This window comes from Crotalus tigris, unplaced genomic scaffold (genome assembly GCF_016545835.1).
Source record: "Crotalus tigris isolate CLP2741 ecotype Arizona unplaced genomic scaffold, ASM1654583v1 scf7180000017903.3850313, whole genome shotgun sequence".
NCBI lineage: Eukaryota > Metazoa > Chordata > Lepidosauria > Squamata > Viperidae > Crotalus > Crotalus tigris.
The window spans coordinates 3277506-3305354 of NW_024096713.1; the positions used below are offsets into that span (position 1 = coordinate 3277506).

The window sequence follows — 27849 nt, forward strand, 5'->3', positions numbered from 1 at the left end:
TCAATTAATTAGATAAATAAAATAATTGTGGAAAATGTAGGATATACACATCAGGTGGGGAGCTTGGAAACAGCTTGATATCAAGCTGAACGTGTTTCAGTGATGTCAGACAGATGCTAGAAAGACTAATGCAGTTCTGGTCAGCTTTAGAAGAAGCATTGTGTCAAAGACATACGAAGTCATTATTCCTCACATTGGTAGGACTACACATGAAGTACAATTCAGGGTATCACACTTCCTGAAAGATGTTGTCAAATTAAAGAGAATTCAGAGTGAGGCAAGAAAGAGGATTCAGAAACTTGAGGTTTTGCCCTATGAACTTAGACTGAAGCACTTTGGGATATTCAGTATGGAAACAGAATGGATAATTTAATTGGTTTTTCTGCACAATGCTGAAAATTACACAAGACTTACTTCTAATTTGTTTCAGGTGTATAGTTCTTCAATTATAAAGTGCACTATGTGTCTACAATAGGTACTGATTTCCATTATTAAGAAAATAATTATTGATTTGTTTTGTATATTTTCCATTCCTTTATATTTGAGAGACCATTTAAGAAATCCATCAATTCCATCCCATTAATCCTTTCCATCTTAGAGTGTTAAGAATTCTTACTGATGCAAATAATTATTTCCTAGTCTGATCTCACTTAGATTATCTGCTTCTTCTTTTTTTCCTTTTTATTACCATTTAGCAGCATCTTCACATTATTCAAATGTGCTGCTTTAGGCAAACAACTGCCCCTTACCCCCAATCATTTATCCATTCTTATCATGAATCTAAAAGATAACAAGATAGTATTTCCTTCAATCAAGAACCATATAAAAGTGGAACATAAAGAACCATCATAACAGAAGGCAAACAGAAATTAAACAGGAAAAGAAGAACTCTAACAAAACCCCGACGAACCTTATTCAGGCATTCAGCAGCCAACTGAATTTAAACCATCCAAATTACTTTATCAGAGACATCAGTAGGACAGATGGAAAAATGTTGATTAGAAACAAGAGTCTTCTCAATTGTTCAATACATATTTTAATTACTTTCAATGTTTAGTTTTAATTTACATACAACATAAAAGAAAAATAACCCTATGATTATGTTATGGTTAATGTTATGGAAAAATAAATGACAGTTATTAACACCCTGCTTTGACAAAAATATTTCATTTACACAACATACTTGACAGCTCAAATTTGTTTGCAATGCAGAACTATCCTCCCAAATCCCATGTGTCCCTTGAACCTCAATTACTTCTTTGATTTTGGTTCTTCCACAGAGACCCTTTAAAAGGGAAGTGATGGATGAGTTCTTGTCAGGCTTCTGTCTCTCAGTGGCCTTGAATCCATCCCATTATCTGTTACACTGCCAACTGCAACAATGATGAACACAAGGCAGGCAGCTGACGACATTCCTATCCATTACTCAAAAAGTGCAGAGAAAGGATTAAGCCTGCTAGCCGTCATCCAGATCTGCAGAATTTTCAGGGCTTGCTGGAGGAGATGCCTGGTTATATATCTGAGGAAAAAAATAGAAGAAATTGTGAATTCTTTAGACAATTTCAAAGGAGAGAAACTAACATTATGCAAATTTCTCAATTATGAGAATCAGAACAAATACTATTTTTATGTGCAATGGAATATCCTACGTTTCCTACTTCTTCATTTAGAGAATATTCATCAGTCTATCCTCTATGACTAAACCCTTCCAGCTTGTTTTCTGTGAAAAAGTGCCCAGATAAACCTACTAGTCTATCTCAAAACAGGGAATTTATTAGTAAAAATGTATTGTTCCTAGAAAAGACAATGGGAGAGAACAATTCATCTATGGAAAAGGATTGATCCTAGCATAGGAAGCCTAGTTAGTTTCTCTCTATCTCCCTTTCTTTTACTTCAAGTTTACATAAAATATTTTAGCTCTAAGATCCTGAAAGGACAATATAGCTATGCACTTCATTGAAAATTCCAGTAAGTTTTTTCCTTTTATTTCTTCACTGGGTCGCATATAATACATGTGAGTTTCTATGTGTATGCATTATCATATAAGTATTACTGAAATCTTGCTATTTTTCTATTTATAAATATTTAGGAATGATTCTCATCAGACATCTCGCTGATTCATTTGATATTGTTTCTCTCCCTATTAGAATAGAATAGAATAGAATAGAATAGAATAGAATAGAATAGAATAGAATAGAATTTTTTATTGGCCAAGTGTGGTTGGACACACAATTAAATGCCTTTGTTTCATAAAGTATTTTTTACATCTGCAAATACCCCTTTTTTCTTCAAGCAACTAATTGTTTGGATTCATTACATGCTAATAATATTTTGGCAAACAGTTTGGGCTAAAATATTTGATTCTGGTGCATACATCTCTACTATCATTATTGTGAGATTTAAAACTCCCAAATTTGATACTCGCAATTCGAAGACAAGTCTGGTTAACAAAAACAAAAATTTATTGGAGAAAACATGAAAATAAAAAAAGAAAAGTGGTTGCAAGTGTGGCCTCTTAGACCCTTCCCAAATGGATTGAGTTCAAAGAGCGCAAAAAGCAGTTTTCAAGCTATACATTTTATACCGTTTCACAATGCACGCCATGCCTAGGAAGCCCTCCCAACTCCCCTTTATTCTCTTAAGTCATTCTTTAAGTTGTTTTACACTTTTAGAGGGTCATCCTGACAATTTCCGTCCATCCGCTATTATCTTATCTTCTTTACTTATAATTTTCATCTTGGGCCAATGTTCCTTTCTTACTGATAGTGATTTTTGCCCAAGGCGTACATTTCTGTCTCCTGGGGAGCTTTTAGCAAGTCATATTTCATTGTCTTTACTGATTACTATTTGTGATCACTTTGTATAGGCAGGAAGCAGCAAACAGATAGTCTCACACCTTGGTATTACATTTGATACAATTTATAAAAGAATAACCTTTATTTATTTCCTTTATTACCACCCTCATAAATATAACACCAACCAAATTCTCAAACTACTTTTGTAGTTTTATAGTTTTCTCAGCAATATTTGCATTTGTGAGGAGTAATCCATGAAAAAAGATTACATTTTTAAATGCAAAATAGAATTCGACTTCATCATTTCAATAGTTTCTCCTCAGAATACTTTTAAAAGCAGATTACCCAAAGTAATTAGATGAAGTCACATGTTCTACCCCAGTGGTTCTCAACCTTTTTAATGCCGCGACCCCCAACCGGTCATAAGTTGAGGACTATCCAACCGGTCGTACGTCGAGGACTTTCCCTGCCTGGGAGCACCGCGCATGCGTGGTGCCACCCCCTGCGCCAGCCAAGGCGTAGCTGGCAAGCGGCAGAGACGGCGCAGGCCGACCACCGGCTGGGCCATCAGCTGGCCCAGCCCAAGGGTAAGGCACCTGCCAGGCCCCACACGTGCCAGCAATCCTCCCTGCGCCCGCCGGCCTCCCACCTCCCACCTCTGGCCCTCTTTTACTTACATTTTTAGTAGTTGCTCAGCAGGGAGGGGTGGAAACTTCCAGACAGTTCGCTTTCGCTGCAGACAATTTGCAGCACTGTTTGCAGAATGGGACTTTTGGCAGGCTCAGCAGGGCAGAGACAGCCTGGACAATTCCTATTGGCTTTTGAAAGCCAATAGAATTAGACTCTATTCAAAAGAGTCTATTCTATTGGCTTTCAAAAGCCAATAGAATAAAAGGAAGTAGCACAGCTAAGGAAAAGGGGGGGAAATGGCGGATTGGGTTGTTTGGAGACCTCTGTGAAATGGTCGTTCGACCCCAAATGAGGTCCCGACCCACAGGTTGAGAACCGCTGTTCTACCCATTCATACTTCGATATACTGTATATGCCAAGAAAGGAATAATCATTTTAAAAGGGCAAAATGCCAACCTACAAATTATTATCAAGAGAATATAAATTTGACCAATTTCTCCAATTTTATATAATAATCTTGGGCAATGATATAGCTAAAATACAACATGCAATGAAACTACACTGTAGGAAAATAAATTAATCCTAGTCTAAGTTCAGCAGCGAAGAATTTGAGTATGTAGCTTAGTTGTGAATGATTAATGTTATCATCAACTGAACAATCAAAAGTCAGGATTTGTTTTAAGGCTTACTTCTTTTCCTATTTTTCATTTCACTTTTAAAGGGTGATTAATCTGAGTCCATTTTCATTCCTCTTTTACTGATACCAATAACCTTCTGTATTTTCAAACTCTAACTAAACAGACAAAAAATACCTGCAGCTAGCATTGCTGGTGAAACAAACTATTCACCACTCCAGTTATTGTAATTCTACTCTAAACTAATCAAAGGGAAGCTACATCTATAATTCCAAGAAATTCCCTCCAGTGTTGGTGGACCTTCCTGAGAAATAATTCTAATATAAGGCCCAAACTGAAAGGGGTGAAGGAGGTGAAGAGACCTCCTGAAGAAGTTCCTTTACAAGGATGATTCATTTCAGAGTGAAAGATACCTTTAAGTCGAAATAATTCAGGCAAAGGGTGGAGGGGAGGACAAGTTGCCAAAGTTAAAAAAAATGGTATAACCAATTTATTTATTACTCTTTCTCCCTCGAATTTTGGACCTCATTCCACTAGAATTAGATTAGTCCTGGTCCTGCTGGCCTTTCATAAGATCTTAAAATCTTGATTTGGAGCCTGAACCTGAGGTTGTGGAACTTTGATAGAATTTATCTCATGGGTCTGTTGATTGTTATTTATGATGTTTGTTTGCTAGATGTTTTTATTTTACATTATGTATTTGATTTGCTTTTATTTATTTTATTGTAAGTTGCTCAGAGTCACATATGTAATATAGGTAACTATATAAATCAAATAAACAAACTATTGAATGATAACCCTAATCCCAATCCTAACCAATCTGAAGAATAAAAAAGCATGAAACAGCTAAAAAAAGCACACATTATCAAATAGGTGCAAATATCAAATAGGCTGGCAAAAACATTTTAGAAAACAAAAAAGAAACATTTGCCAAGATGATAGTACAACCCTACCTCATTAATTCTTTAGACAATGTACTGCCAGTTGAGAACAACCAAGATTTTGTAGTGTATCCGAAATCCAGCTTTTCCCAATCTAACAATCTATACATATATAGGACTATAGGTCCCATCATCCTCAGGCAACTTTGCCTGCATAGGCAACTCTGACAGGAATATATAATCCAATATAAATGAACAACACCAGGTTTAGGTGGGCAGACGCAATGCATACCACCTATAGCAGGAACGTGATAATAACAGTAACTTCATCAAGGAAGGCAGAAGCAAAAATACTGGCCTCAGTTAAATTTTATACAGGCTTGTGATTAGAGTTACAACACAATGAATGAAAGCAAATATACATGTCCTAGGATAATGTTGCAGGATCCAATCTGGGTCGGTCACCAGGACCAGAGGTTTACTCTTCCGAGCTTTTGGACTCGTGCTGAAGCCCTTCCTCAGGAAACTCCTCTCTCCAAGGAATTTCCCTCTCCCTGAGGATGGGTTCCAGCATGAGTCCGAAAGCTTGGAAGAGCAAACCTCTGGTCCTGGTGACCGACCCAGATTGTATCTTTAAATCATAACACCTACATGAACCACTGCAGAAAAGCAATATGCCTATTACATCTTTTCTTTTATTTAAAAATAGGCTGAAAAAATCATGTTGCCAGTGCATCTTGATGTTACGACTTAGATATCCAGGAAACTAAACCATGTCTCTGCTCCTCTCTCTCTCTCTCTCTCTCTCTCTCTCTCTCTCTCTCTCTCTCTCTCTCTCTCTCTCTCTCTCTCTCTCTCTCTCGTTTCTATTTAAAACAAAATATGAAGTAGGAGTGTGTCTGTTTGTGTGTGTGTTGTGTTGTGTTGTGTTGTGTTAGATCTGTGTGCTTTATAAAGGAGTTTTGTCTGCTTTGTTGTTCCTGTGTTGTTCTCTGCTAGGAAAAGGACCCATCATAATCTGTCCATACATTCTATTCCAAACTAAAGGGTCATTTCCATTACCTCATGTGTGCCTGGTTTAAATTTTTTCAATGAAAAGATAATCATTATGCTATTATGACTAAAAAGTGTTGAAATGACCTTTGACTGCATTTGTTACATGTTGAATCCTTATGGGGTGGCTTGAATGAAAGCTTGACAGAAGAATCAGTTCAGTTAGCCTAGTGATAAATAAGAACAATTATCATACTTATTCATCTGATATATTATGATATTCCATTAATCCATCACAGAACACTTTTCTGAGAAAAGCCTGAAACTCAAGTTCCTTTTTGTTCCTTCTGCATTCAGGTCATCAATGTATGCTAACAGAATATAAAAGAACCATTTTTTCAGTTTAAAATGAGAGTTTTCTTTTGCATATGTGATCATTTCAATCAGTGCAGATGAATAACCTTTCATACACAAACAACAAATTTCCGATTTGTTTTGACAGGGCATTTGACAAGGGATAAAACAAATGCTACTGTTAGGTTATGTACTTTAGGTCTTCAGAAAAAAAAAATTAGACCAATCCACTTGAGATATTTGTTTTCTTTTCTTTTTTGTTTTGTTAAGATGTTTGTGGAGCTTTGCATTTGCATCTATAAGGGACTGTACATATTTTTTTTCTTTTTTAGGACTATAAAATCCCTTGCTTTGGGATGGAGTTGGAGCGACTAAATGGAGCTGAGCGTTTACTGGCCAGATGCTCTTTCTGATGTCTATGTGGAGTTCGCAACAGATATTTTCCCTTTGCACCATGATAGAAAAACAAGTGTCGCTTTCCTAGGATTGAACTCTCAACCTTCCAAGTGAGAAGTGAGCATCTTCACCACTGCACCGCTGGAACTATATATTAGCATTATATAAAATATTTGAAATTTAAATTAAAAAAAACTGATGTGATAAAAAACAACATATAGTGGGCTTTCATATTTCTGAACTCATAGAGATAATGAATTTTTAGCAGATTGTCAAAGTAATTCTGCACTGGGTAGATCAAAATTGATGGAGAAGATAGTCGAGAAGTCATCTCAAAGCCAAGACTTGTAAAGCTGTAAAGATCAAAATCAGAACTTTGAACTAGACATGGAAACTGATAGAAAGTCAGTGGAGAACTTGAAACACAAGTGCATATTGATGATTACTTTCCAAAATCTGGACCAATGCATTCCGAACTAATTATAGTTTCCATGCATTTTTTTAGAACTTTCCCAATAACTTTATGTAAATGTTGAAAAGGACAGAAAACAGGACTGAAACCTGTCCATGTCAGAGGAGCTTCAGTTTGGCTGATCTCCCCTATTCCACAAGCATAGTAGAAACTGCCCATTGAGAATAGAAAGAAACCACTGCAACACAAGTATCTCCAGCTTCCACATCTACATTTCATGTGAAGCTTTCAGAGTTTTACATAAAATTATAACTCAGCCATTCTGACTAGCAATAAGCTGAAGACTCATCATCAATACAGTAATTCAATCAAGGTTTCTATAATTATTGCCAAGTTTCTCACCTTCCTTGCACCCATCCCATCATTATTATAGAATAGATATTCCATATGCCATTCAAAAAATTACTTCCTCTTGCCATGCAATTGTTTCCTAAAATTCAAAATCATTTTTAATCTTTGAAATAAAAAGCTATGCTGCACTATTTTCAATAAAATAAAAACTTGAGTAGAAGGCAACAATATGGCACACAGTGATCTCTGACAAAGAATTAGAAGTAGTGAAATACTATTCATCTAGCTATAAAATTGAACTTGAATTGCAAAGGACTAAGGCTATTGGCCATTAATTTTGGAATAATAACATAATTAAAGCAGCTTTTAGGAAAACAGAGGAGTTTATAAACTGTCAGATAATAATGCGATGTATGTCTGTGTGTGTTCACTGGGAACAGTAATCTTCATTACACACAAATATAAGGATTTAGATTAACTGTCTTCAAAAGATTTTCTAAAATTGAAAGGAAATGAAGAAAGGCAAAAAGATCATTGGACACCATGTATTCTGAGCAAGAAAATTATAAAAGTTTTGAGATATATACAAAATGAGGAAACTGGAAAAGAGATGCTTAAGGGAGAATATGATAGAACCCAATATATAAAATTGCTTTTGTCAGAAATCTGGCTAAGAGGCTTTGACCCAAATGGCCAGGAGACTGAGGTTGGCAGTTATATTAGATCAATGGGACTCTGGCTGAGATAATCGCATGGCCCTGAGCTGAGTTTCATTTCTGGTGATGTAGCAAAGGTGAAATGAAAAAACTAATGTATCAGAGTAAACAACAAGCACAGCAACAAGCAAAACTAATCATGATCAGAAGTATTTATAAATTTGTCAGTGTCGTTAGTCTATAATTATCTTATTCTCTAGTGACTATGCATGAATAAGTCTATTCCACTTTCAATAATGATAGCCTTCTTTTTCAACTATATGTTTATTCTGCCTTATGTCAGTACAGTTATTTTTAGTCCACAAAAGATTGGGTTATATTTATTTAATACTCAAAAGCTATTTTCTCTAATATACCCATTTTTTCAAGCAAATCTCTTTAATGCACGATTTGTGAATACAGCTTTCAGTAATATCTGCATTTTATAGACAAGTTTTGATTGGACAATTGCACCATAACATCCATATGATAACTGCATCCTAAAGTTACACATGGTTTATCCCTAGTTGATTAAGCCACAAATGACTAGGTTCATATATCAAAGCCAAAAATAATAAAATATATGATTTCTTAATATGAACACCAACCATGTTGCTTCAAATTCTGATATCCATGAAGATTCTTGTAACTTATAAATAGTTCAATGCAAATAATACAGCCTAATAAATGGAAATAAATAGATGGAGGTAGATAGGTGGAAATTGTGGTCAGGGATGCTTTGCCCAGCTTCAGCTGGGGCGCCAGTTGCAGCATTACTTGAGATACGTGGCTACAATGGTTCATGCCTCATCATCACCTAAATAGGCTACTGCAACACTCTTTACATAGGACTGCCAGTGAAAACCACTTGAAAGCTTTAGTTAATACCAGCTGCCATAGCCCACTTTCTCATGGGTGTGGACTATTGAGCATATGTTCCACCTGATTTAAAGGCCCTCAATTGGCATCTTGTTCATTTACAGGTGCAATGTAAAGGGCTATGTTTCAGGGGTCCTTGATGCTCTCTGACCTTGATTGTTTTCATGCAGATATTTTATTCATGCAGATAAAATGAGAGCAAACCTACCAGCATTGATGATATTACCTAGATTAAGCAATGAAACATTGCAAGAAAATAATGAAGGTCAGAAAGCCCCAGGGACCCTCATTTCAACCCTGATGTACAAATATTCTCCTCTATAGGGCTATGTTTAACCTATAATATTGTTTAGGGTTTGGGACCTGGTTACCTGCAGGACTACATCTTTTCCCTACAGTCAACAATTCATTCATGCCAGGAGAAACAGCAGGTTGTCTTCCACTTTGGGAGGTAAGAGGAGGGTGAGTCCTGGAAACATTGTTTTTAAGTGATAGGATCAGCCATCTGGAATGATCTGACCTTGGGAATTCATCTGTCTCTGACATTGCCTGTCTTCCAGGAAAATGCTGAAACAAAGCCTGTTTTGAGAGCTTTATTTGTTCCATATTTATGTTTCACACTTTACTGCATATTCTTACTTTGTGAGCTATTGAGTGCTGTGATTGGAGGAGTCTGTAAGTTGAAATGATAATAATGATGATGATGATGATGATGATGATGATGATGATGATGATGATGATGATATCACCCTACTTGGAACTCAGACACTACCTTAATAACTCTTAGGTCCTTGGTTAGGACTTGAACTGTTAAGTTTTTACCAGTCCCAGATTGTGAATCAAATTGAAGATTAAATATTAAATAATAACACTAATAATAATTAAGATGCCCCACAAAAATAACATTAAGAGTTTGGATGAATACGATTACTACAAATACCTGAGTATACTTCAAACTGAGAACATCAAGTACACTAAGGCAGACATGTCAAACTCACGACGTCATGTGACATCGTGCAATGTATCAGGACAGTTTTGCCATTGCCAGCAATGGGTTGGGTGCGGCTCCCGCATGATGCGTCCGGCCCGTGGGCCAGCAGTTTGATACCCCTGCACTAAAGTCAAGAAAAAGATTAGAGATGAATACTTCAAGAGAGGGAAGAAGATCTTAAAGTCCAAACTCAATGGAGAAAATACCATCAAGGCAACCAACACCTGGACAATTACAGTCATTAGATACAGCTGGAATAGTGGACTGGATTCAAGCAGAACTAAAAGCAATGGATAGGAAGACCAGAAAAATAATGACAATGAATCATGCCCTTCATCCTCACAGCAACATTGACAGACTCTACCAGTCAAGGCAAATAAATGGGTGTGGAATGTTTCAAGTACATGAGATGGTTGAAGAAGAAAAGAGGGCTTTGAAAGAATACTTGAAGGACAATAAAGAAGATGCACTTAATTTAGTATGCCAGAAAGACTCATTGACCAAACTGGCGTACAAGAAAGATCAAATGAAAAACAGAATGGAGGCATGGGATGCAAAGCACTACATGGCCAGTACATTAAAAAAAAAAATAACAGGAAAAGCAGATAATAACAAGACTTGGCAATGGCTAAGAGCAGGAAAGTTGAAGAAAGAGACAGAGGGACTACTTCTGGCTACACAGACCAAGTTTTAAGGACAAATGCATATAAAGCCAGAGGTGAGAAGATAGCAACAGACAGTAAGTGCCGTGTCTGCAAAGAAGCTGAAAAAATAGTGTACCACCTGGTAAGCTACTGCAAGAAGTTCACCCAGACTGACTACAAGCAGTGGCATGACAAAATAGTAACAATGGTGCATTAGAAGATCTGCAAGAAATATCATTTGCCAGCAGGTAAGAACTGGCGGGACCCATAAAATAGGGAAAGTCATAGAAAATGAAGAAGTTAAATTGCTCTGAGACCCTAGAATTCAAACAGACAGGCACCTACCACATAACACCCCAGACTTAACAATAGTCAATAAGAAAGACAAAAAAGTCTGGATAGTGGATGTGGCAGTGCCTGAAGACCACAGAATAGAAGAGAAAGAGCTGGAGAAGATAACAAAATACAAAGACTTATAAATAGATATGGAACAACTGTGGCAAAGGCAAGCAAGGGTAGTACCAATAGTAATAGGCAATCTCAAAACAACTGGAGCACCACTTGAACATCATTGGCATTGAGAAATTCACCATGTCAATTGCAAAAGGCAGCTTTACTGGGAACAGCTCCATCTTGTGATGATATCTGCCTATCCCAGTTCTTTGGTAAGGACTTGATAGTTAGACAAAAATGCCAAACCCAGTCTGAACATCTGGCTGACTGTGCGATGATCAATAATAATAATAATGTTCAAATGCAGCAAAAATTACTGGGAATACCAAGTTGAGAAAATTCTTGAAAACGAACAGGTCAAGATCTTGTGGAAATTTTGAATCCAAACAAACAGATATCTGGCCCACAACACACCTGACATTACTATTGCAGAAAATAAAAAAGTTTAGTTCATTGATATTGCAATACCAGGTGATGCATGAATGAAAGAGAAACAGCTAGAAAAAATAACAAAATATCATGATCTGCAAATTAAAGTTGATTGGTTGTGGAAGAAGAAATCAGTGGTTGTACCAATAGTAATCGGAGCCATTGGAGCAATACCCAAAGGGTTGTCTAGATACATAGAAAGTTTGAACTTATTAGCCCTAAATATTCCGACTTTACAAAAACACCCACCTTACTCAGAACTGCCTATAGTCAGATATTACATTAATAGCTCTTAGGTCCTTAGTAGGACTTGAACTATTAAGTTTTTCCAGTTCCAGTCTGTGAATCGAATTGAAGATTAAATCTTTAACAACAACAACAACAACAATAATAATAATAATAAATGTGTTCATTAAATGAGATAGATACTTTTTCTGCAATATGGATTGCCAGATTCTCAAAGCAGTGCATACAACATGTAGGTACAGAGAACTAAATTCCAGATTCTAAGTGGACAGAGTAAATTGCCTGAAACATGTTTGGCACTTTCAGAGTGATCTGAAAATGCCAAACTAGGATCCATAAAGCTCTAAGGACTCAATAAGAACTAAGAGGAATTGCTCCTAGAGCTTTGTGAATGTGCTAGATAACGGTTGTGCAAAATGGTGAAGAGTTAGCTGTATTTTTTTTCTTACCACATTTCATACAATCAATTTTATTAATTTATTATTTTTTACCTTTTAGGTAGTTTGCATAATGTTGCATATCCCAAAAGTAAATTAGCATTATGGGTACAGTAAAATAATTAATTCATGGCTGTGAAAGTTGGACCATAAGAAAGGCTGAGCGCCAAAGAATTGAGGCCTTTGAACTATGGTGCTGGAGAAGACTCCTGCGAGTCCCTTGGACTGCAAGGCATTCAAACCAGTCAGTCCTAGAAAAGATCAATCCCGACTGCTCTTTAGAAGGCCAGATCCTGAAGTTGAAACTCAAATACTTTGGCCACCTAATGAGAAGGAAGGACTCACTGGAGAAGGGCCTAATGCTGGGAAAGATTGAGGGCAATAGAAGAAGGGGACGACAGAGAATGAGATGGCTGGATGGAGTCACTGAAGCAGTAGGTGTGAACTTAAATGGACTCCAGAAAATAGTAGAGGACAGGAAGACCTGGAGGAACGTTGTCCATGGGGTCGCGATGGGTCGGACACGACTTCTCAATTAACAACAACAAAGATAATTAAATAACTAAACTGGGTTTTTCCTATAGAAATTTTCTATTTTTACCAATGGAATTTATTTGTCAGATATTTTCAAATCCTCAAAAAATCTTAACAAGTCATTATATAATGTTCCAATATACTGTACATCCCAGGCACTCTAGGTCTCTCAAGTTAAACATTTGTTTTGATTAATTTTACAGCAAAAAACTGCTAATATATAAGAAACTGTGTTTGCTGATCTTTTAACAAATACATGTATGGCATTTCCCTTAAGCAATAATATAATTACTTTATTTACATTGCACACAACTGATCTTCACCAGTAGAAAAGCATGCATGGGAAAAGTTAAATTCTTCTCTCAAGACTCAATATTTGTTCCAAAATTCCAAAACCCTTGGGGATCACTCTCACAAAAAAAATCCAAACTTTGACTATTACCATCAAACACTTTTTCTTTTTCTAAGCCCCATGGAATGCAGTAGCTAGGGAAAGGTTAAACCTTTCCACTCTGTTCTCACACTGGTTCCAATGCAGCTTGGAACCTCATTTGATCCTTCATATCATTTCCTTTGTACTTAAATATGTAACTCAGTTCCACGTTTTTCTTTTTTTAGTCTACAAGTAAACATTTAAGTATTTCCATTAAGTACATATCACAATTGCATGCCTCAACTCCATTGGACAGGATCTGACAGGCACCTTAGAATGCATGATTCACAGGAATGACAACAAAACACAAACCTAACAATGCAACTCACTACAAGAAAAACTCAATACTATCATCCCAAAATCACAAGACAACAACTCAGAACTATGGATCAGAAATCTATCCAGCAGAACTCTATCTGACAACAAAAATACCATCCTCACACATGGCCTCAATTTTGGCCACAAAGATGCTGACCCCATTGAACTCCTCGCCAATCTTGAATACATTCTAAAAAGCACTACTTGAACCAAGAAACACAAGACATCAGACAAAAAATCATCCCCTATGTGCAATGCAACAGACAAAATGAAATACTCAGCCAAAAGGAGAAGAAAGCGCTTAACACACTGAAACAAGACAAAAACAACGTGACCCTATTGGCAGACAAAGGCAGACTGACAATAATAATGGACAAAACTGAATACATCTGCAAAGCCGAAAACCATCTCAATGACACCAACACCTACCAAACAATTCACAATGATCCAACAAAACAGCTAGAGAACAAAATAAAAGACACCTTAAGAAAAATGGAAAAAGAAAAACAACTAACACCCACTAGGGAAAAAGCACATGCAACCACAAGACTCCTCCACACCCAGGTTCTACTGGGTCCCAAAAATACACGAGAATGGGATTCCCTTACACCCAATTGTCTCTCTGCCTGGAGCACCAATTTACAAACTAGAAAAAACCCTACAAATGAAACTCAGACATTTGGTCAATGACTCAACCCACTCAATAAACTCCCCAGAACAATTTCTCCGATGCATCAAATGCACCAAGATCAACAAGGAACAAATTATGGTCTCCTTCGACATCACCGCCCTCTTCAACATAATTGATATCAACCTGGCTAAATAAACCATACACCACCTACTCACTAAACACCATACCCACAAACAGGATGCCACTACAGAACATTCCATGTCCACAGTAAGCATCATGAAACTCCTGGATCTATGCCTCAAAACATACTTCAAGTTTAATGGGAGAATCAACAAGCAAGTACAAGCATCACCCCTATCAGACCTAATAGCAGAAGTAGTCATACAACAACTCAAATCCACAGTTTATCCACCATCCAACCAAAATTGTGGACATGCTACATTGAACACCTTCGTCATGATCAAATGGTCCCAAATTGAAGAAATGCCATCTGCTCAATAACATAATTCCTGGGATCAAATTCACATACAAAGAGGAAACAGACAACAGACTCCCATTCCTTGACATCTACATAAGGAGACAAGAAATAGAGAACTAGAAACCCGCATCTACCGCAAATACATACACACGAACCAGATCCTCAGCTTTACATGCAATCAGCTCACTGCACACAAAAGAAGCTGTGTCCAGACCCTGTTCAGAAGGGCCAGGACACACTGCAGCACCACAACACTAAGAAAAGCAGAAGAGAAACAGCTGCTTGACATCTTTATCCATAATGGCTATCGAAAAAACTTAGCATTCCGACACATAGCACTCAAACCACAGCACACCATACACCATGCAAAAACTAACCCTACCATGCACAAAAAGTTATGACAATCAGAATTCTCCAACCCCTAGGATTAGCAATAGCCCACAAACCCACAGCCATGCTCCACCAGGAATTATCAAGAACCAATGACACGATACAGAAGAATGAAAGAAACAATGTAATTTACTAAATCAACTGTAACAATTGCAACCAATTCTACATAAGAAAAACATCTATCAATTAAAAACCAGGATCCATGAACAACAGCTGGCTGTCAAACGCCACGATCCCAAATCCTTAATCTCTACCCATCCTGACACCAAACAGCACCAGTTCAATTGGATCAACACAAAAGTCATCGTCCACACTACTATCTGCCATGCTTGTGAGTTCATCAAAGCCTGGCACTCCACAAGAAATTCCATCAACAGACACATTGACCTACAACCAGCCTACGAAACCCTCAAAATCCAAATCAACCACACAGCCAACCAGAGGCAGCACTGACCCTCAACCAACTCATGCAACCCCCAAAAGCAGTTCACCTCCCAATGACCTGGACCTGATGTAACCTCCCCATCATAAGACCCATCACAACACTCTTACTGGTGACTCACACCTGACCCATCACAAGACCCTCACTCAACCCACCCACACCGGAAGCCCTTATAAGCAGAAGAACTCTGACACTGACATCCCCTAAACTCTTCTAGAGATGTTACCTAGCCTGGTAATGAAACATTCAGAAACCAAACATCAAGCTTGGAGTACAAACCCTCATCCTACACCCGAGCTACAGATATTCGCTACTATTGCAAATGTATCACAATTGCTACAGAACATATAAAATGTACTGCAATATGATTTTAAAGGACTGTTGCAAATCATCCATTTTGGCACATTAAATTTGATTAGGTATAATTGTTGTTATCCTAGAATAATGTTGTGATAACTTCTGTATATACCTACTTGGATTAAGAAAATAATGCCTTGTTTTAAATTCAGTTGTTCTGTTCTGTTTCCTTTCCCAGGAAAGCAAGCAAAGATCTCCATACCAGCTTACTGGCAATCCATTTGTATCAATCACCACAACAAGAGATGATGTGGTAAGGAGAAATATTTCTTGAAACATGTGAACAAACTAAACATGAACTCCCACTACACAAGAAATAGGGATAACTCAAGAATTAATCAGCTTTCTGGTAAGAACAGGCCAAAAATGATCAAACCATTCTACATTTTGCCCTAGCCAAAGCTTGGAGTCCATGATAAATCTCATATATGACTGCTCTAAAGTCACTAGTATCTTTTATAAACTCCTCTTACCTGAACTTCATATATCTCAAAATACATATGGCCAAACCATATGCACAATATGTTAACCAAAGGATTTTTGTCTTAAATGTACAAATCTATCATTTGCCATAAGGCAGATTCAAACATTCAAAAAAAAAGTATGTCAATGCTGCTAACATAAGATGTTCTTGCTTTGACAACAGATGGAAAGCAGCCATTTTCTCTATTGCTTTTAGAATTAGTTGCTGCTGGGAGGGGGAACAGGGATGAGAGTCCAGCTAGTCATAACAATAATAACTTAATTGTAGGAACCCAAGGACATTGGGCCCAGAGCTTATTGTGTTTTGGTGGGCTGGAGAGCTGGGGAGAAAGCCCTCACTTCAAGCTAATTGGGGAATGTGATTTATGACTATTTATTGGAGGAGGGGATTGTACTTTGTTACTTTGTATCCAGGGGAGCAGAATTTAGTTTCTGGTTTTGACTATGTAGTGCCGATACTTTGTTTCTTGAATAAAAGATTCTTTAAGATAAACAATGCCTCGAAGTTCTTTTGAAGAGTTTCATCTATCAGAACCATGACAAAGTTACTAAAACAGACAGGAGTCTTATTTCCTGCTTATCATGTCATTTAGCTGGATAAGGGTACTCCTCAACTTACGACCACAATTGAACCCAAAATTTACATTGCTAAGTGAAACATTTGTTAAATGAGTTTTGCCCCATTTTACAGTTTCTTGCCACAGTTGTTAAGTGAATCATTGCAGTTGTTGAATTAGTAGCACGGTTGCTAAGTCAATCTGGCTTCCCCATTGACTTTGATTGTCAGAAGTTTGCAAAAGCTGATCACATGACCCCCAGGAATTGTCAGAAATACAAAGCATCTGAATTTTGATCACTTGACCATGGAGATGCTACAACAGTCTTAAGTGTGAAAAATGTTCACAGGTCACTTTTTTCACTGCCATTGTAACTGTAAATGGTCACTAAATGAACTGTTCCAAGTACGAGGATTACCTGTAATTTGAATCTCTTTGTAGTCTGTTGCATTTTTCACACCCCAGCAGCAATATAGGAATAGAAACTTGAGACTAGAACAGTTAGATTTTTTCAAGATCAGGCAATAGAGCAAATTGAGGACCACTGGACTTAAAAAGTCATGCAGTCAATTCTAGAATAAGACTAGAAAAAAATAAACATTTTCATTTGTAGCCGTTTTGATTTGTATTGATTAAACAAAGATATTTTGATCCAATATATGTAAAAACGGAAATTTTATTTTGCAAAAAAAGTAAAATGATTGGAGCTGTTTTTTCTGTCTCCTGTCTCTCTGTCTCTCTCTCTCAGACACAGAGAGAGAGAGAGAGAGAGAGATAACTTTTGTCATATTAATGTAAATATGCTGTACTGTACAATGTTTTTTCTTTGTAGCCTGAGCAAGACATCTGATACAATATATTATTATTTTACTTGAGATGTGATCTGTGTCAAAGGTCTGCAACAAAAATACCACATGGTACGAAATTGATTCATTTTGGTACTGCAAATTGTGATGAGGTGGAGGCAGGAAATTCATCTTCTCTCATCATGACAATCTTGAGATTGAATCTTGGAGGAGTTTTTTTTTCCTTAGATGTGGAAATAGCGACATCCGTCATTCTTAGTCTAGCAGTGCCTCTCAGGCAACAGGCAAAGCCAAAATGTGAGCTGGACTGCAAAGGAAGCATAAAAAGAAAAGGAGAATAATGATTGATAAACTCTAAATATTGCTTGCTTTGTCTAAGAAAATCCTTCCAGGGATTAATTTTAAAAACAATGCAAAATTAAGAAAGATCCAGAGTTAGTGGTGACCAACCATTTTCTTACTGATTTATTCTATGATTATCACTATGTTTATTCTTCTCCATGTGGGGTAACTATAGGCTCATAGGGGTTGATTTAGAAAGTTGGATACCCTTTGAACTAGGGTGCTGAATGGTTATGTAACATTAATAGATCATAATGTATGTGTTATGGTTATTTGGTCAAATATCTCTCAGATATTGCCCATAATGTTTGTGGTAATGGGCTGAGATGGCCCAAGTTATCCCTCCACAAGTTTCCAAAAATTAGATTTCCAAAATTCAGCTACACAAATTTGTATGAAATTGTAGGGGCAAACAAAACAGTAACATTATCCCACTTAGTAATTTTCTTATAAGCTCAAAGCGAGATGTGAAGGAAATTGAATATTTGAAATCTGTTTATAATGCATATCACAGGACTATACACTATCTATCCAGTAATATTCCATAATAAGTTAGGCATAATTCCTGGACCTAGTCCAGATAAAGCACTTTACCATAAAGAACATATTGTCATGAAAATACTTTGTTCTCTCCTCAGCATAAATTTTGTCTTGTAGAATGGCAGAGGAATTTGAAATATTTGAACGCTCTAGTTAAGTTCTGCACTTTCTCATTATCCTGTGAGTACACTTTTATCATTATTATTTCAATTGCCTAGAGCTGGGACAAAACTGAGAAGAAGCCAGGCGTTCTTTGCTTTGTTAATGTGGGGGGGGGGGGAGAGAGACAATCAACATTATGAGTATTAGTGATGACAGCATGCAATGTTGTTTTGTAGGACTCAAAAGGGCAGCCATTCATCTGAATTGAATTTCAGCTGGAGACTAAGAGGCCAAACTTAATCATCACCACCAAGCCCAAATTATCACACAAATCAATATACTCCGATTTCATTTGTAGCAAGAAGGAAATTCTCTGTGTTTCAGTCAAGCAGGTGGCCCTAAGGCTATTAACCAGCTGGCTGAAATCTAAATAACTTTGCCAAGACAAAAGCAAGTCAAATGATTGATTATCATCTTATTGTGCTTGAAGAGGCACGTCTGGGCCAATCAGCAAGCATCGACCACATACAATTATTGCATAGTGAAATGATTTCTTTGGCTCAGACATTATATTTGAGAGTTCTTTGTGCTCTAGGTTTAAAAAATCTTTCTGGCATGTTTTTTCAAGTTCTGTTATGGCATAATCATCTGCAATTATTCAAATTTGCATTGCTGTGCAACTTTTTTTTCTCCTTATCCACTACATATCCCACAAATGAAAACAAACGGATGAGTTGTTCTTCTAGGTAGGAGAATGACTCTGAAAAGTAATTATCCCTCCTTAATGATTGAAAAATCATGCCTTCTTCTGAGACTTGATTCTATCCTCTGTGAAGCAGGCTTATATTTGTTTTATTAGCTAAGACTTTGCAAAATGGATTCTTGATAAATATATGGTGAACTGCAACAAACCTCTTTTTCTCTGTAATGTAACAACACTTCTTGATTTCTTTGTTAAAAACTATGTCACTTGAAAGTAATGAACTTTGGACTTCAAATTTATTTCTATAGTATCATATTTAAAGGAAAATAACATACAATACAGAATAACATACAATACAATTTCTCTGAATAATTTTTTCTTACAAAAGGACACTCTCAGTATCTTGTAAGATGAATCACCATTAATCAGGTGAAGGTATAACCAGAAGTGTGCAATTGTGAACAATTCTGATATATCCCTATGCCAGCAGTGTTATATCTGTGGATGGGGAGATGTTGTTTCAGAGCAATAAATGCTGCTTCAAAATTGGCAGTCTCACTGTTTGTGCTTGGAGGGACAGTCTGTGTTGTCACTGAAAAGGTTTTGGGCTCACCCCCACCTTTTGGGTCCTATTATAGCAACATGCTGGAATATGGAAATAATCAAAACACAGAATTGCCTGCAATCTTGCATTAGAAATTTGGGAAAGCATGGACATGGTACATATCTATATCAAGATAAACACAGAACTGTATGGAAATGCTACCAATTTTCCACCACCTTTCTTTCTTGAATGGAAAAAGATATTATTTTGACACCAATTTGAGAGGGTGAAACAAATAAGCACTGATGGACTGATGGCTCTTTGGGCCCTGCTGTTGGCCAAAAAGACAAATGTTGATTGTTTTTTAGGAAGTCCAGTTGATCCCCACCCCAAATAATGATTAGCATGTTCATGTCCAAATATAGCTGATAGAAAGAAAAACAATTTGAATCAATCTTAGAATTTAGGAAACTTGGGAGCTGGAAAGATAGTTCCATGAAATCCATTTTATTTCATGTAAATTCAAATCTTCAAGCTGTGATTATTGGTAAATGATGTGTACTGTTCATTAGTGGAGGTAGTGTAGTTGCAGAATGCCATGCAGCATTCTGGAACAAAAACAAAGGAAGGGTAAAACAATGTTTTCTTGTTTGCTTATAGATTTTGTGAGTTCAAGATAGCAGATTCTGTGGGGTCCTTGGTGCTCTCTGAGCTTAATTGTTTTTTTTTTGTTTGACAAGTTTGTTTGTTTTTGCAGAGGTTTCATTACCAAACTAGGTAATATTATTAGTATTAGAAAGGACCACAGAGTTCAACCCTGAGCTAGAAATGGTTTCTTCATTGATAGCAGATTCTGTTTAATTTCAGAAATATAGATTCATGAAGTTTATGCAACAATAAAGAAGTTATTAAGGAATAAAGTAAGGAAGATGGATCGCAATTATATTTTAAATAACATTTTACAAAACTACATTGATATAGTTAGATTTATTCCCTGATAAATACTGTATGTACAGATTATGTCCTGAACTTTTTTCCTTTTTAACAAGCAATGAAACTTATTTCATAACTAAGTATACTGATCCTACAAAAGAACTTCAGAAGAAAGTGTGAGAAGAGAGAACATTTTGAGATGGCCATCATATTACAATGTAAAAAATCTCCAGAATATATGCTATTACACCCCTATCTTCATATAAATCATTCAATGTTAGAAAAATAAAGTAATATTGCCATTGTTTTACCAGCATTAATATGAAAAATCTGATCAGAGGAATAGATGAAGGTCAAAATATTCCAGAAAGAGATTAAAATCCTGAGTAAATTTCTGATTAAATTATACTTAAAATTCTATCATTGTTGGAGTCAAGTGAACCTAGATAATAGTGATAAAAGTTTAAATGCCTTATATTCTCCAAACATAATAATGGTGTAAGTTGTAAGTTATATGTCAAGCCACATATCATCAGCCTAATAAATTCTGCAAATATATAATTCAATTGCTCTAAGAATGAATGAGAAAACTGAAAATCTGCATAATAAACTAAACTAAATAAACTTACCCTGCAAAGTGCCTTTTATATTTATTGTGTACATATTTCACTAGACTACAAAACTAACAGGGTTGTTATCATAGGTAATTCACAACACCTGATTAATGCCACTTAATCTTAGTTTGATCTAAGCGGGGACAGGGAGTTAATTGATACGGAACAACCCTGTCCCCGGCAATTTAAAAACTATAGGGCTATCAGTGCATGTAGCATAGACGTGTGTGTGGACAAGAATACCAACCTTGCTACAAATCAAAATGAAGCCTCTAATAGCGAGTGCCACATAAAGTGCACTAACCAAATAGGTGGTAAGACAATAGGGGAACTCAGGCACCACACACGTTATGTAGAAAGGAAACACAGGGCCACCCACAAAGGACTCAAATGTTTATACACCAATGCACAGAGTATGAACAGCAAACAGGGTGAACTAGAAATTCAGGTTAACGAGGGCAGATACGATATTGTTGCCATTACGGAAACATGGTGGGATGAAACTCACACATGGAACACACAGCTAGAGGGATTTAAATTATTTAAAAGAAACAGACCAAATAAAAGAGGAGGTGGAGTTGCTCTCTATATAAGAAATAACTACATCTTCACAGAAATAGAGTACAACAATGATAAAAACTGTCTTGAATGCATTTGGGTCAATATAAAAGGGGGGGGAAATGACATTGCCATAGGTGTATACTACAGACCACCCAACCAAACAGAGGAAATAGATGAACTTTTTGCTAGTCAGCTAACTAAGGTATGTAGGAAGCACACCACAATAGTAATGGGGGACTTTAACTACCCTGACATCAACTGGGAGACAAACTCCGCACCAAGTGGAAGATCAAACAGGTTCCTGGCAAACCTAGCAGACAACTTTGTCTCCCAAAAAGTAGAGAAGGGAACTAGGGGATTAGCCATTTTGGATCTAATTCTCACTAACAGAGATGAAATGATAGACGGTGTTGAAGCCATAGGAACCCTGGGAGGAAGTGATCATGCAATATTAGAATTCAACATTATAGAAGCACAACCAATAGAACACAGTCAAACTAGAGTCTTGGACTTCAAGAGAGCTAATTTCAATAAACTTAGAGAGGGCTTGGGAAGGATTCCATGGATGAGAATCCTCAAGGGGAAAACAACTCAAGAAGCTTGGGAAATTTTGAAAAATGAGATAATAAAAGCACAGTCTAGCACAATACCAACAAAGAGGAAAAATAACAGCTCTCAAAAGAAACCAGCATGGCTGCATAAAGAACTCTCTGACAAATTGAAAGATAAAAAGGACAAGTACAGAAAGTGGAAAGAGGGGAACATAACTAAGTCAGAATATCAGCAAATAGCCCGAGCCTGCAAAGATGAAGTGAAGAAAGCCAAGGCTCAAAATGAACTAAGGCTTGCGACCAAAGTCAAAAATAACAAAAAAAGCTTCTTTCAACATGTAAAAAACAAGAAAAAAGTGAAGGAAATGATTGGTCCATTAGTGGGTGGAAGTGGCAAGAAGGTGACAAGCAACAGGGAGAAAGCAGAACTATTTAACTCATTTTTTGCATCTGTCTTTACACAAAGGGAAAAAACAGACCAACCTATCAAAAATAGTGCCATAAAAAACAAAACAGAAACACAAGTTAAGATAGGCAAGAAAATGGTTAGGGAGCACCTGTCCAGCCTAGATGAGTTCAAATCGCCAGGACCAGATGGATTACACCCCAGAGTTCTCAAGGAACTGGCAGATGTGATATCGGAGCCACTGAACTATATTTTTCAAAGATCCTGGAACACAGGGGAACTACCAGAGGACTGGAAAAGAGCTGATGTAGTTCCCATCCTCAAAAAAGGAAAAAAAATGGATCCAGGAAATTACAGACCTATCAGCCTGACCTCAATACCTGGGAAGATCCTGGAAAAGATAATCAAACAACGAATCAACGAACACCTAGAGGCAAACAAAGTCATTACTAAAAGCCAACATGGGTTTGTCAAAAATAGATCATGCCAGACAAATCTTATTGCATTCTTTGACCAAGTGACAAAATTAGTGGATCAGAGGAATGCTGTGGACATAATTTACTTGGACTTCAGTAAGGCATTTGATAAAGTAGATCACAACCTACTACTTGACAAGATAGAAAAATGTGGGGTAGACAGAACCACCACCAGATGGATCCGTAGCTGGCTGACCGGCCGTACTCAGCGAGTGGTCCTCAATGGAACTGCATCTATATGGAGGGAAGTGTGTAGTGGGGTGCCCCAGGGCTCTGTTCTGGGCCCAGTACTCTTCAACATCTTCATCAACGATTTGGATGAAGGGATAGATGGGGAACTCATCAAATTTGCAGATGACACCAAGCTGGCAGGAATAGCCAACACTCCAGAAGACAGGCTTCAGGTACAGAAGGATCTGGACAGACTTGAACACTGGGCACTAACTAACAAAATGAAATTCAATGGTGAAAAAAGCAAGGTTCTACATTTAGGCAAGAAAAACCAAATGCACAAGTACAGCATAGGTGGCACCATGCTCAATAGTAGTAACTGTGAGAGGGACCTCGGAGTCCTAGTAGACAATCACTTAAATATGAGCCAGCAGTGTGCGGCAGCTGCCAAAAAGGCCAACACAGTACTAGGCTGCATTAACAGAGGGATAGAATCAAGATCACGCGAAGTATTAATACCACTCTTCAATGCCTTGGTAAGGCCACACTTGGAATACTGCATCCAGTTTTGGTCACCACGATGTAAAAAAGATGTTGAGACTCTAGAAAGAGTACAGAGAAGAGCAACAAAGATGATTAGGGGACTGGAGGCTAAAACATATAAGGAACGGTTGCGAGAATTGGGTATGTCTAGTTTAACGAAGAGAAGGACAAGGGGGGACATGATAGCAGTATTCCAATATCTCAGGGGCTGCCATAAAGAAGAGGGAATTAAGCTATTTTCCAAAGCACCTGAAGGCAGGACAAGAAGCAACGGGTGGAAACTAATCAAGGAGAGAAGCAACCTAGAACTAAGGAGAAACTTCCTGACAGTGAGAACAATTAATCAGTGGAACAGCTTGCCTCCAGAAGCAGTAAATGCTCCAACACTGGAAGTTTTTAAGAAGAGACTGGACAGCCATTTGTCCGAAATGGTGTAGGGTTTCCTGCCCGAGCAGGGGGTTGGACTAGATGACCTCCAAGGTCCCTTCCAACTTTACTATTATTATTATTATTATTATTTCTCAATCTTAACTTTAAGAAGTGTGAACTTCAACTCCCAGAATTCTCCAGCCAGCATTGGAAATCTGAGTTGATGTCCACACTTCTTAAAGTTGCCAAGGTTGAGAAACATTGGGTTAAAATGCTGACAAAAAATAGGTAAAATTTAATACAGGATATGGATATGGATAAGTAAAAATATAATGATAAATGTTTTAACAGAGCTTGTTATAATTAGAAATTTACTAGCTTAAATATGATATAGCAAATGTTAAGGGAAATAGAGAAGGAATTTTTTTGATGATGTAACCTGAGAAATGTACTAAAGATTTTGTTATTGTACTATTGATTACGCAATCACCACTCTACTTTTCAAATATTTAAATGTAAAATTGGAAAACCAATAAAAACTTGTTATAAAAAATGCTGAAAGACAGTTGGATAAATTTAAGCTAGTTACTCTCTCAGTTGTAAGAAGAAAGCACCAGCAAGCCAGTTATGGAAAAGTTATTTAGAAAGCAGCAAGCTGCCAGGGGTCAAGAAAAATCTGAAGGTAAAAAATAAAAGTCATATAACTATATGCTTATACTGAGTACAGTTTAAAATAAAACAGTTGACAAGTTGCTCTATGAGGGAGGAGAGCAATTCATAAATATAATAAATTAATAAACCATTTCATATCTTTAAAAAGGCATGGAATCAGTTAGATTTTAACCATACTATTTAAAGTGTGACATATTTTATAATATGTATATAATTATTCTGTTATCATTTTGCAAGTATATTATTTTACTGGCAAATGATAATTTTTAAAGGTTTGGGATTTATTTTAGTTTATAATCTTAAGCTAAATATGCATAAATATCATGTTCGATATTTCCCATGTATCTTATTTGTATGATGTTTATGGTGAAACATTTTATTTTCTGTCAGTGAAGATTGAGTCTCACTAAAAACAACTATATTTAAATAATCTGTATGTATGATTGCATGGTTAGTAACAGCTAAAAAGAAAGACTATTCTAACTTAACATTCTAATTATTACGTCTGGTAAAACAAAGAAGAGGGAGTCAAGCTATTTTCCAAGGCGCCTGAAGGCAGGACAAGAAGCAACGGGTGGAAACTAACCAAAGAGAGAAGCAACCTAGAACTAAGGAGAAACTTCCTGACAGTTAGAACAGTTAACCAGTGGAACAACCTGCCTCCAGAAGCGGTGAATGCGCCAACACTGGAAGTTTTTAAGAAGAAACTGGACAGCCATTTGTCCGAAATGGTATAGGGTTTCCTGCTTGAGCAGGAAACTTGGATTGGACTAGAGGACCTCCAAGGTCCCTTCCAACTTTATTATTATTATTATTATTATTATTATTATTATTATTATTATCATCATCATCATCATCATCCTGTCTTACAGGGGGACTCTCTTGAAATAAAAATAAATGCTGGCTATGCAGTGAATACTTTCTATTTTATGTCACCTGTGAAACATGGGGAGAAGGAGAGTAATCAGTATATTAGACAGAAGAAATTATAGTCTGCTATACTGTAATCCAAATGGTATTTGCTTAATTCAGTTCTTTGAGGCTTGTTAATCCAAAATTTTAAAAGCATGCATATCAAAAACTTTAGAGCACTCAAAGGTATGATTGCTGTTGTAAAGATTCTATGTTATCTATACTTTCTTCTGTGGATGTTTACAAGCAAATTATTATACAAAGAAAAGTTGAGTAACCAGTCATGCAGAAAACTGAGTTATTTATTGGTTGAGCAACTAGTCATGCAGGAAACTGAGTTATTCAGTTTGTTTACGTATTTGCATCATCATTCTATGCATAATATTCCCCATCTCATGACCTACTTCCTGAGTTCCCTTGGTTTTGGGCAACAAACTCTAATACAATAGTACAAAATAGATTGAGCCCTATGCTTCATCTCTTGACCTTGACAATGATAGTGTAAACAGAATGAAATAAACTCCATTAAATTGCAGAGTTAGCATTTGTATAAAATCATAACAAAAGGAGATGTATTTATCTATCAGCTGATATTTCCTTTCTTTAATTACTAACACTACAGTAAAATAAGATCAGAATCTACCAGAAAAGTCAGCAGAAATTTACAGTCTTGCACTTCAAAACAAACATAACTTGTTTAATAAAAATGTACATTTTAATTTTAAAAAATCTGCTTATGTTAAAATTTTAGTTCTAATGAGTTCAGTGGGATATAGGACAAGACAAGTCAGGCAGACATTGAATTATTGACATCTATGAGGACTTATGTAAATTGTGGATTATATGTTGGTCTATTTCTCTTTTAGAAGAACTCTGGCTTACCATGAGTTGCAAGGTGCCTGTTTATTTCCAATAGCTCCTCCTATTTTCACAAAAAGCTAAGTGCCATTATAAAGAAAATGAAAGCTTACCATAACTCCAAATGCATAATAATTTTGTTGTATGGTGTCAGGACTCATAAGACAAAAATGAAGTTTAACTGTAAAGACAAAAGAACTTGCATCCTGAGTTTGATCGTCAAAGTTTTCCTATTTTTATTGGTGATCCTATTGGTGAGCTAATTTGGTTTAGTGGTTAAAGCACCAGGCTAGAAATCAGGAAACCCTGAGTTGGTTCCCACCTTGGGCATGAAACCAGCTGGGTGGCCTTATGCTCATTTGCTGTCAGCCTTAGGAAGAAGACAAGGGCAAACCACTTCTGGAAAGCCTTGCCAAGAAAAATACAGGAACTAGTCCAGGCAGTGGCCAGGAGTGAAAAACTGATCTGAAGGCACATACAGACTAGAGTCAATACAAGTAAACTAAATATTTGTGTTAGCATTGCTGCTAATGGTAAATTAGATTCATCAGGCATCTCATTTTCTGTAAATTCTGTCACAAAGTGCACAAATAAATACTTTGGACAAGCAGTTATTTACAACATGAATTACCTGGCCATGGAATGTTGATTTTAGCAGACTGACAAACAAATCTCTCATTGCTCTGGATCTTTTTGTTCTTTCCAGATCTTCTATAGTTTGTTGCCAATAATCATCAGGTTGCAACACTCCTCTCTCTCTGCAGGTAACTTTGAATGATGGAAGGATATGTCCATTATGTGTCTTCCACAATTCAAAAGATACCATCCCCTTTATGTGATGAGGAAGCAGTCTCAGGTAGTAGTGGTTATCACTTCATGGAGATATACAACTCAGAACATTG

At 36.8% G+C, this 27849-nt stretch overlaps 1 protein-coding gene and 1 long non-coding RNA gene across 2 annotated transcripts in view; one reads left to right on the forward strand and one right to left on the reverse strand.

Annotated features, from left to right (window-relative positions):
- Nucleotides 1–1041: 1041 nt before the first annotated feature.
- On the reverse strand, nt 1042–27240 carry LOC120308387. Its single transcript, XR_005556839.1, has 3 exons — nt 27061–27240; nt 17263–17957; nt 1042–1519 (listed from the first exon to the last, which is right to left on the reverse strand). It is a non-coding gene; the product is annotated as an uncharacterized LOC120308387 (long non-coding RNA).
- Nucleotides 25126–27849, forward strand: part of NOCT (nocturnin) — a 78305-nt gene continuing 75581 nt past the window's right edge. The window contains exon 1 of the mRNA XM_039344398.1: nt 25126–25187. Within this exon, the coding sequence (XP_039200332.1) occupies nt 25133–25187 (55 nt within the window). The 5' untranslated portion in view covers nt 25126–25132. The remainder of the gene's footprint in view (nt 25188–27849) is intronic.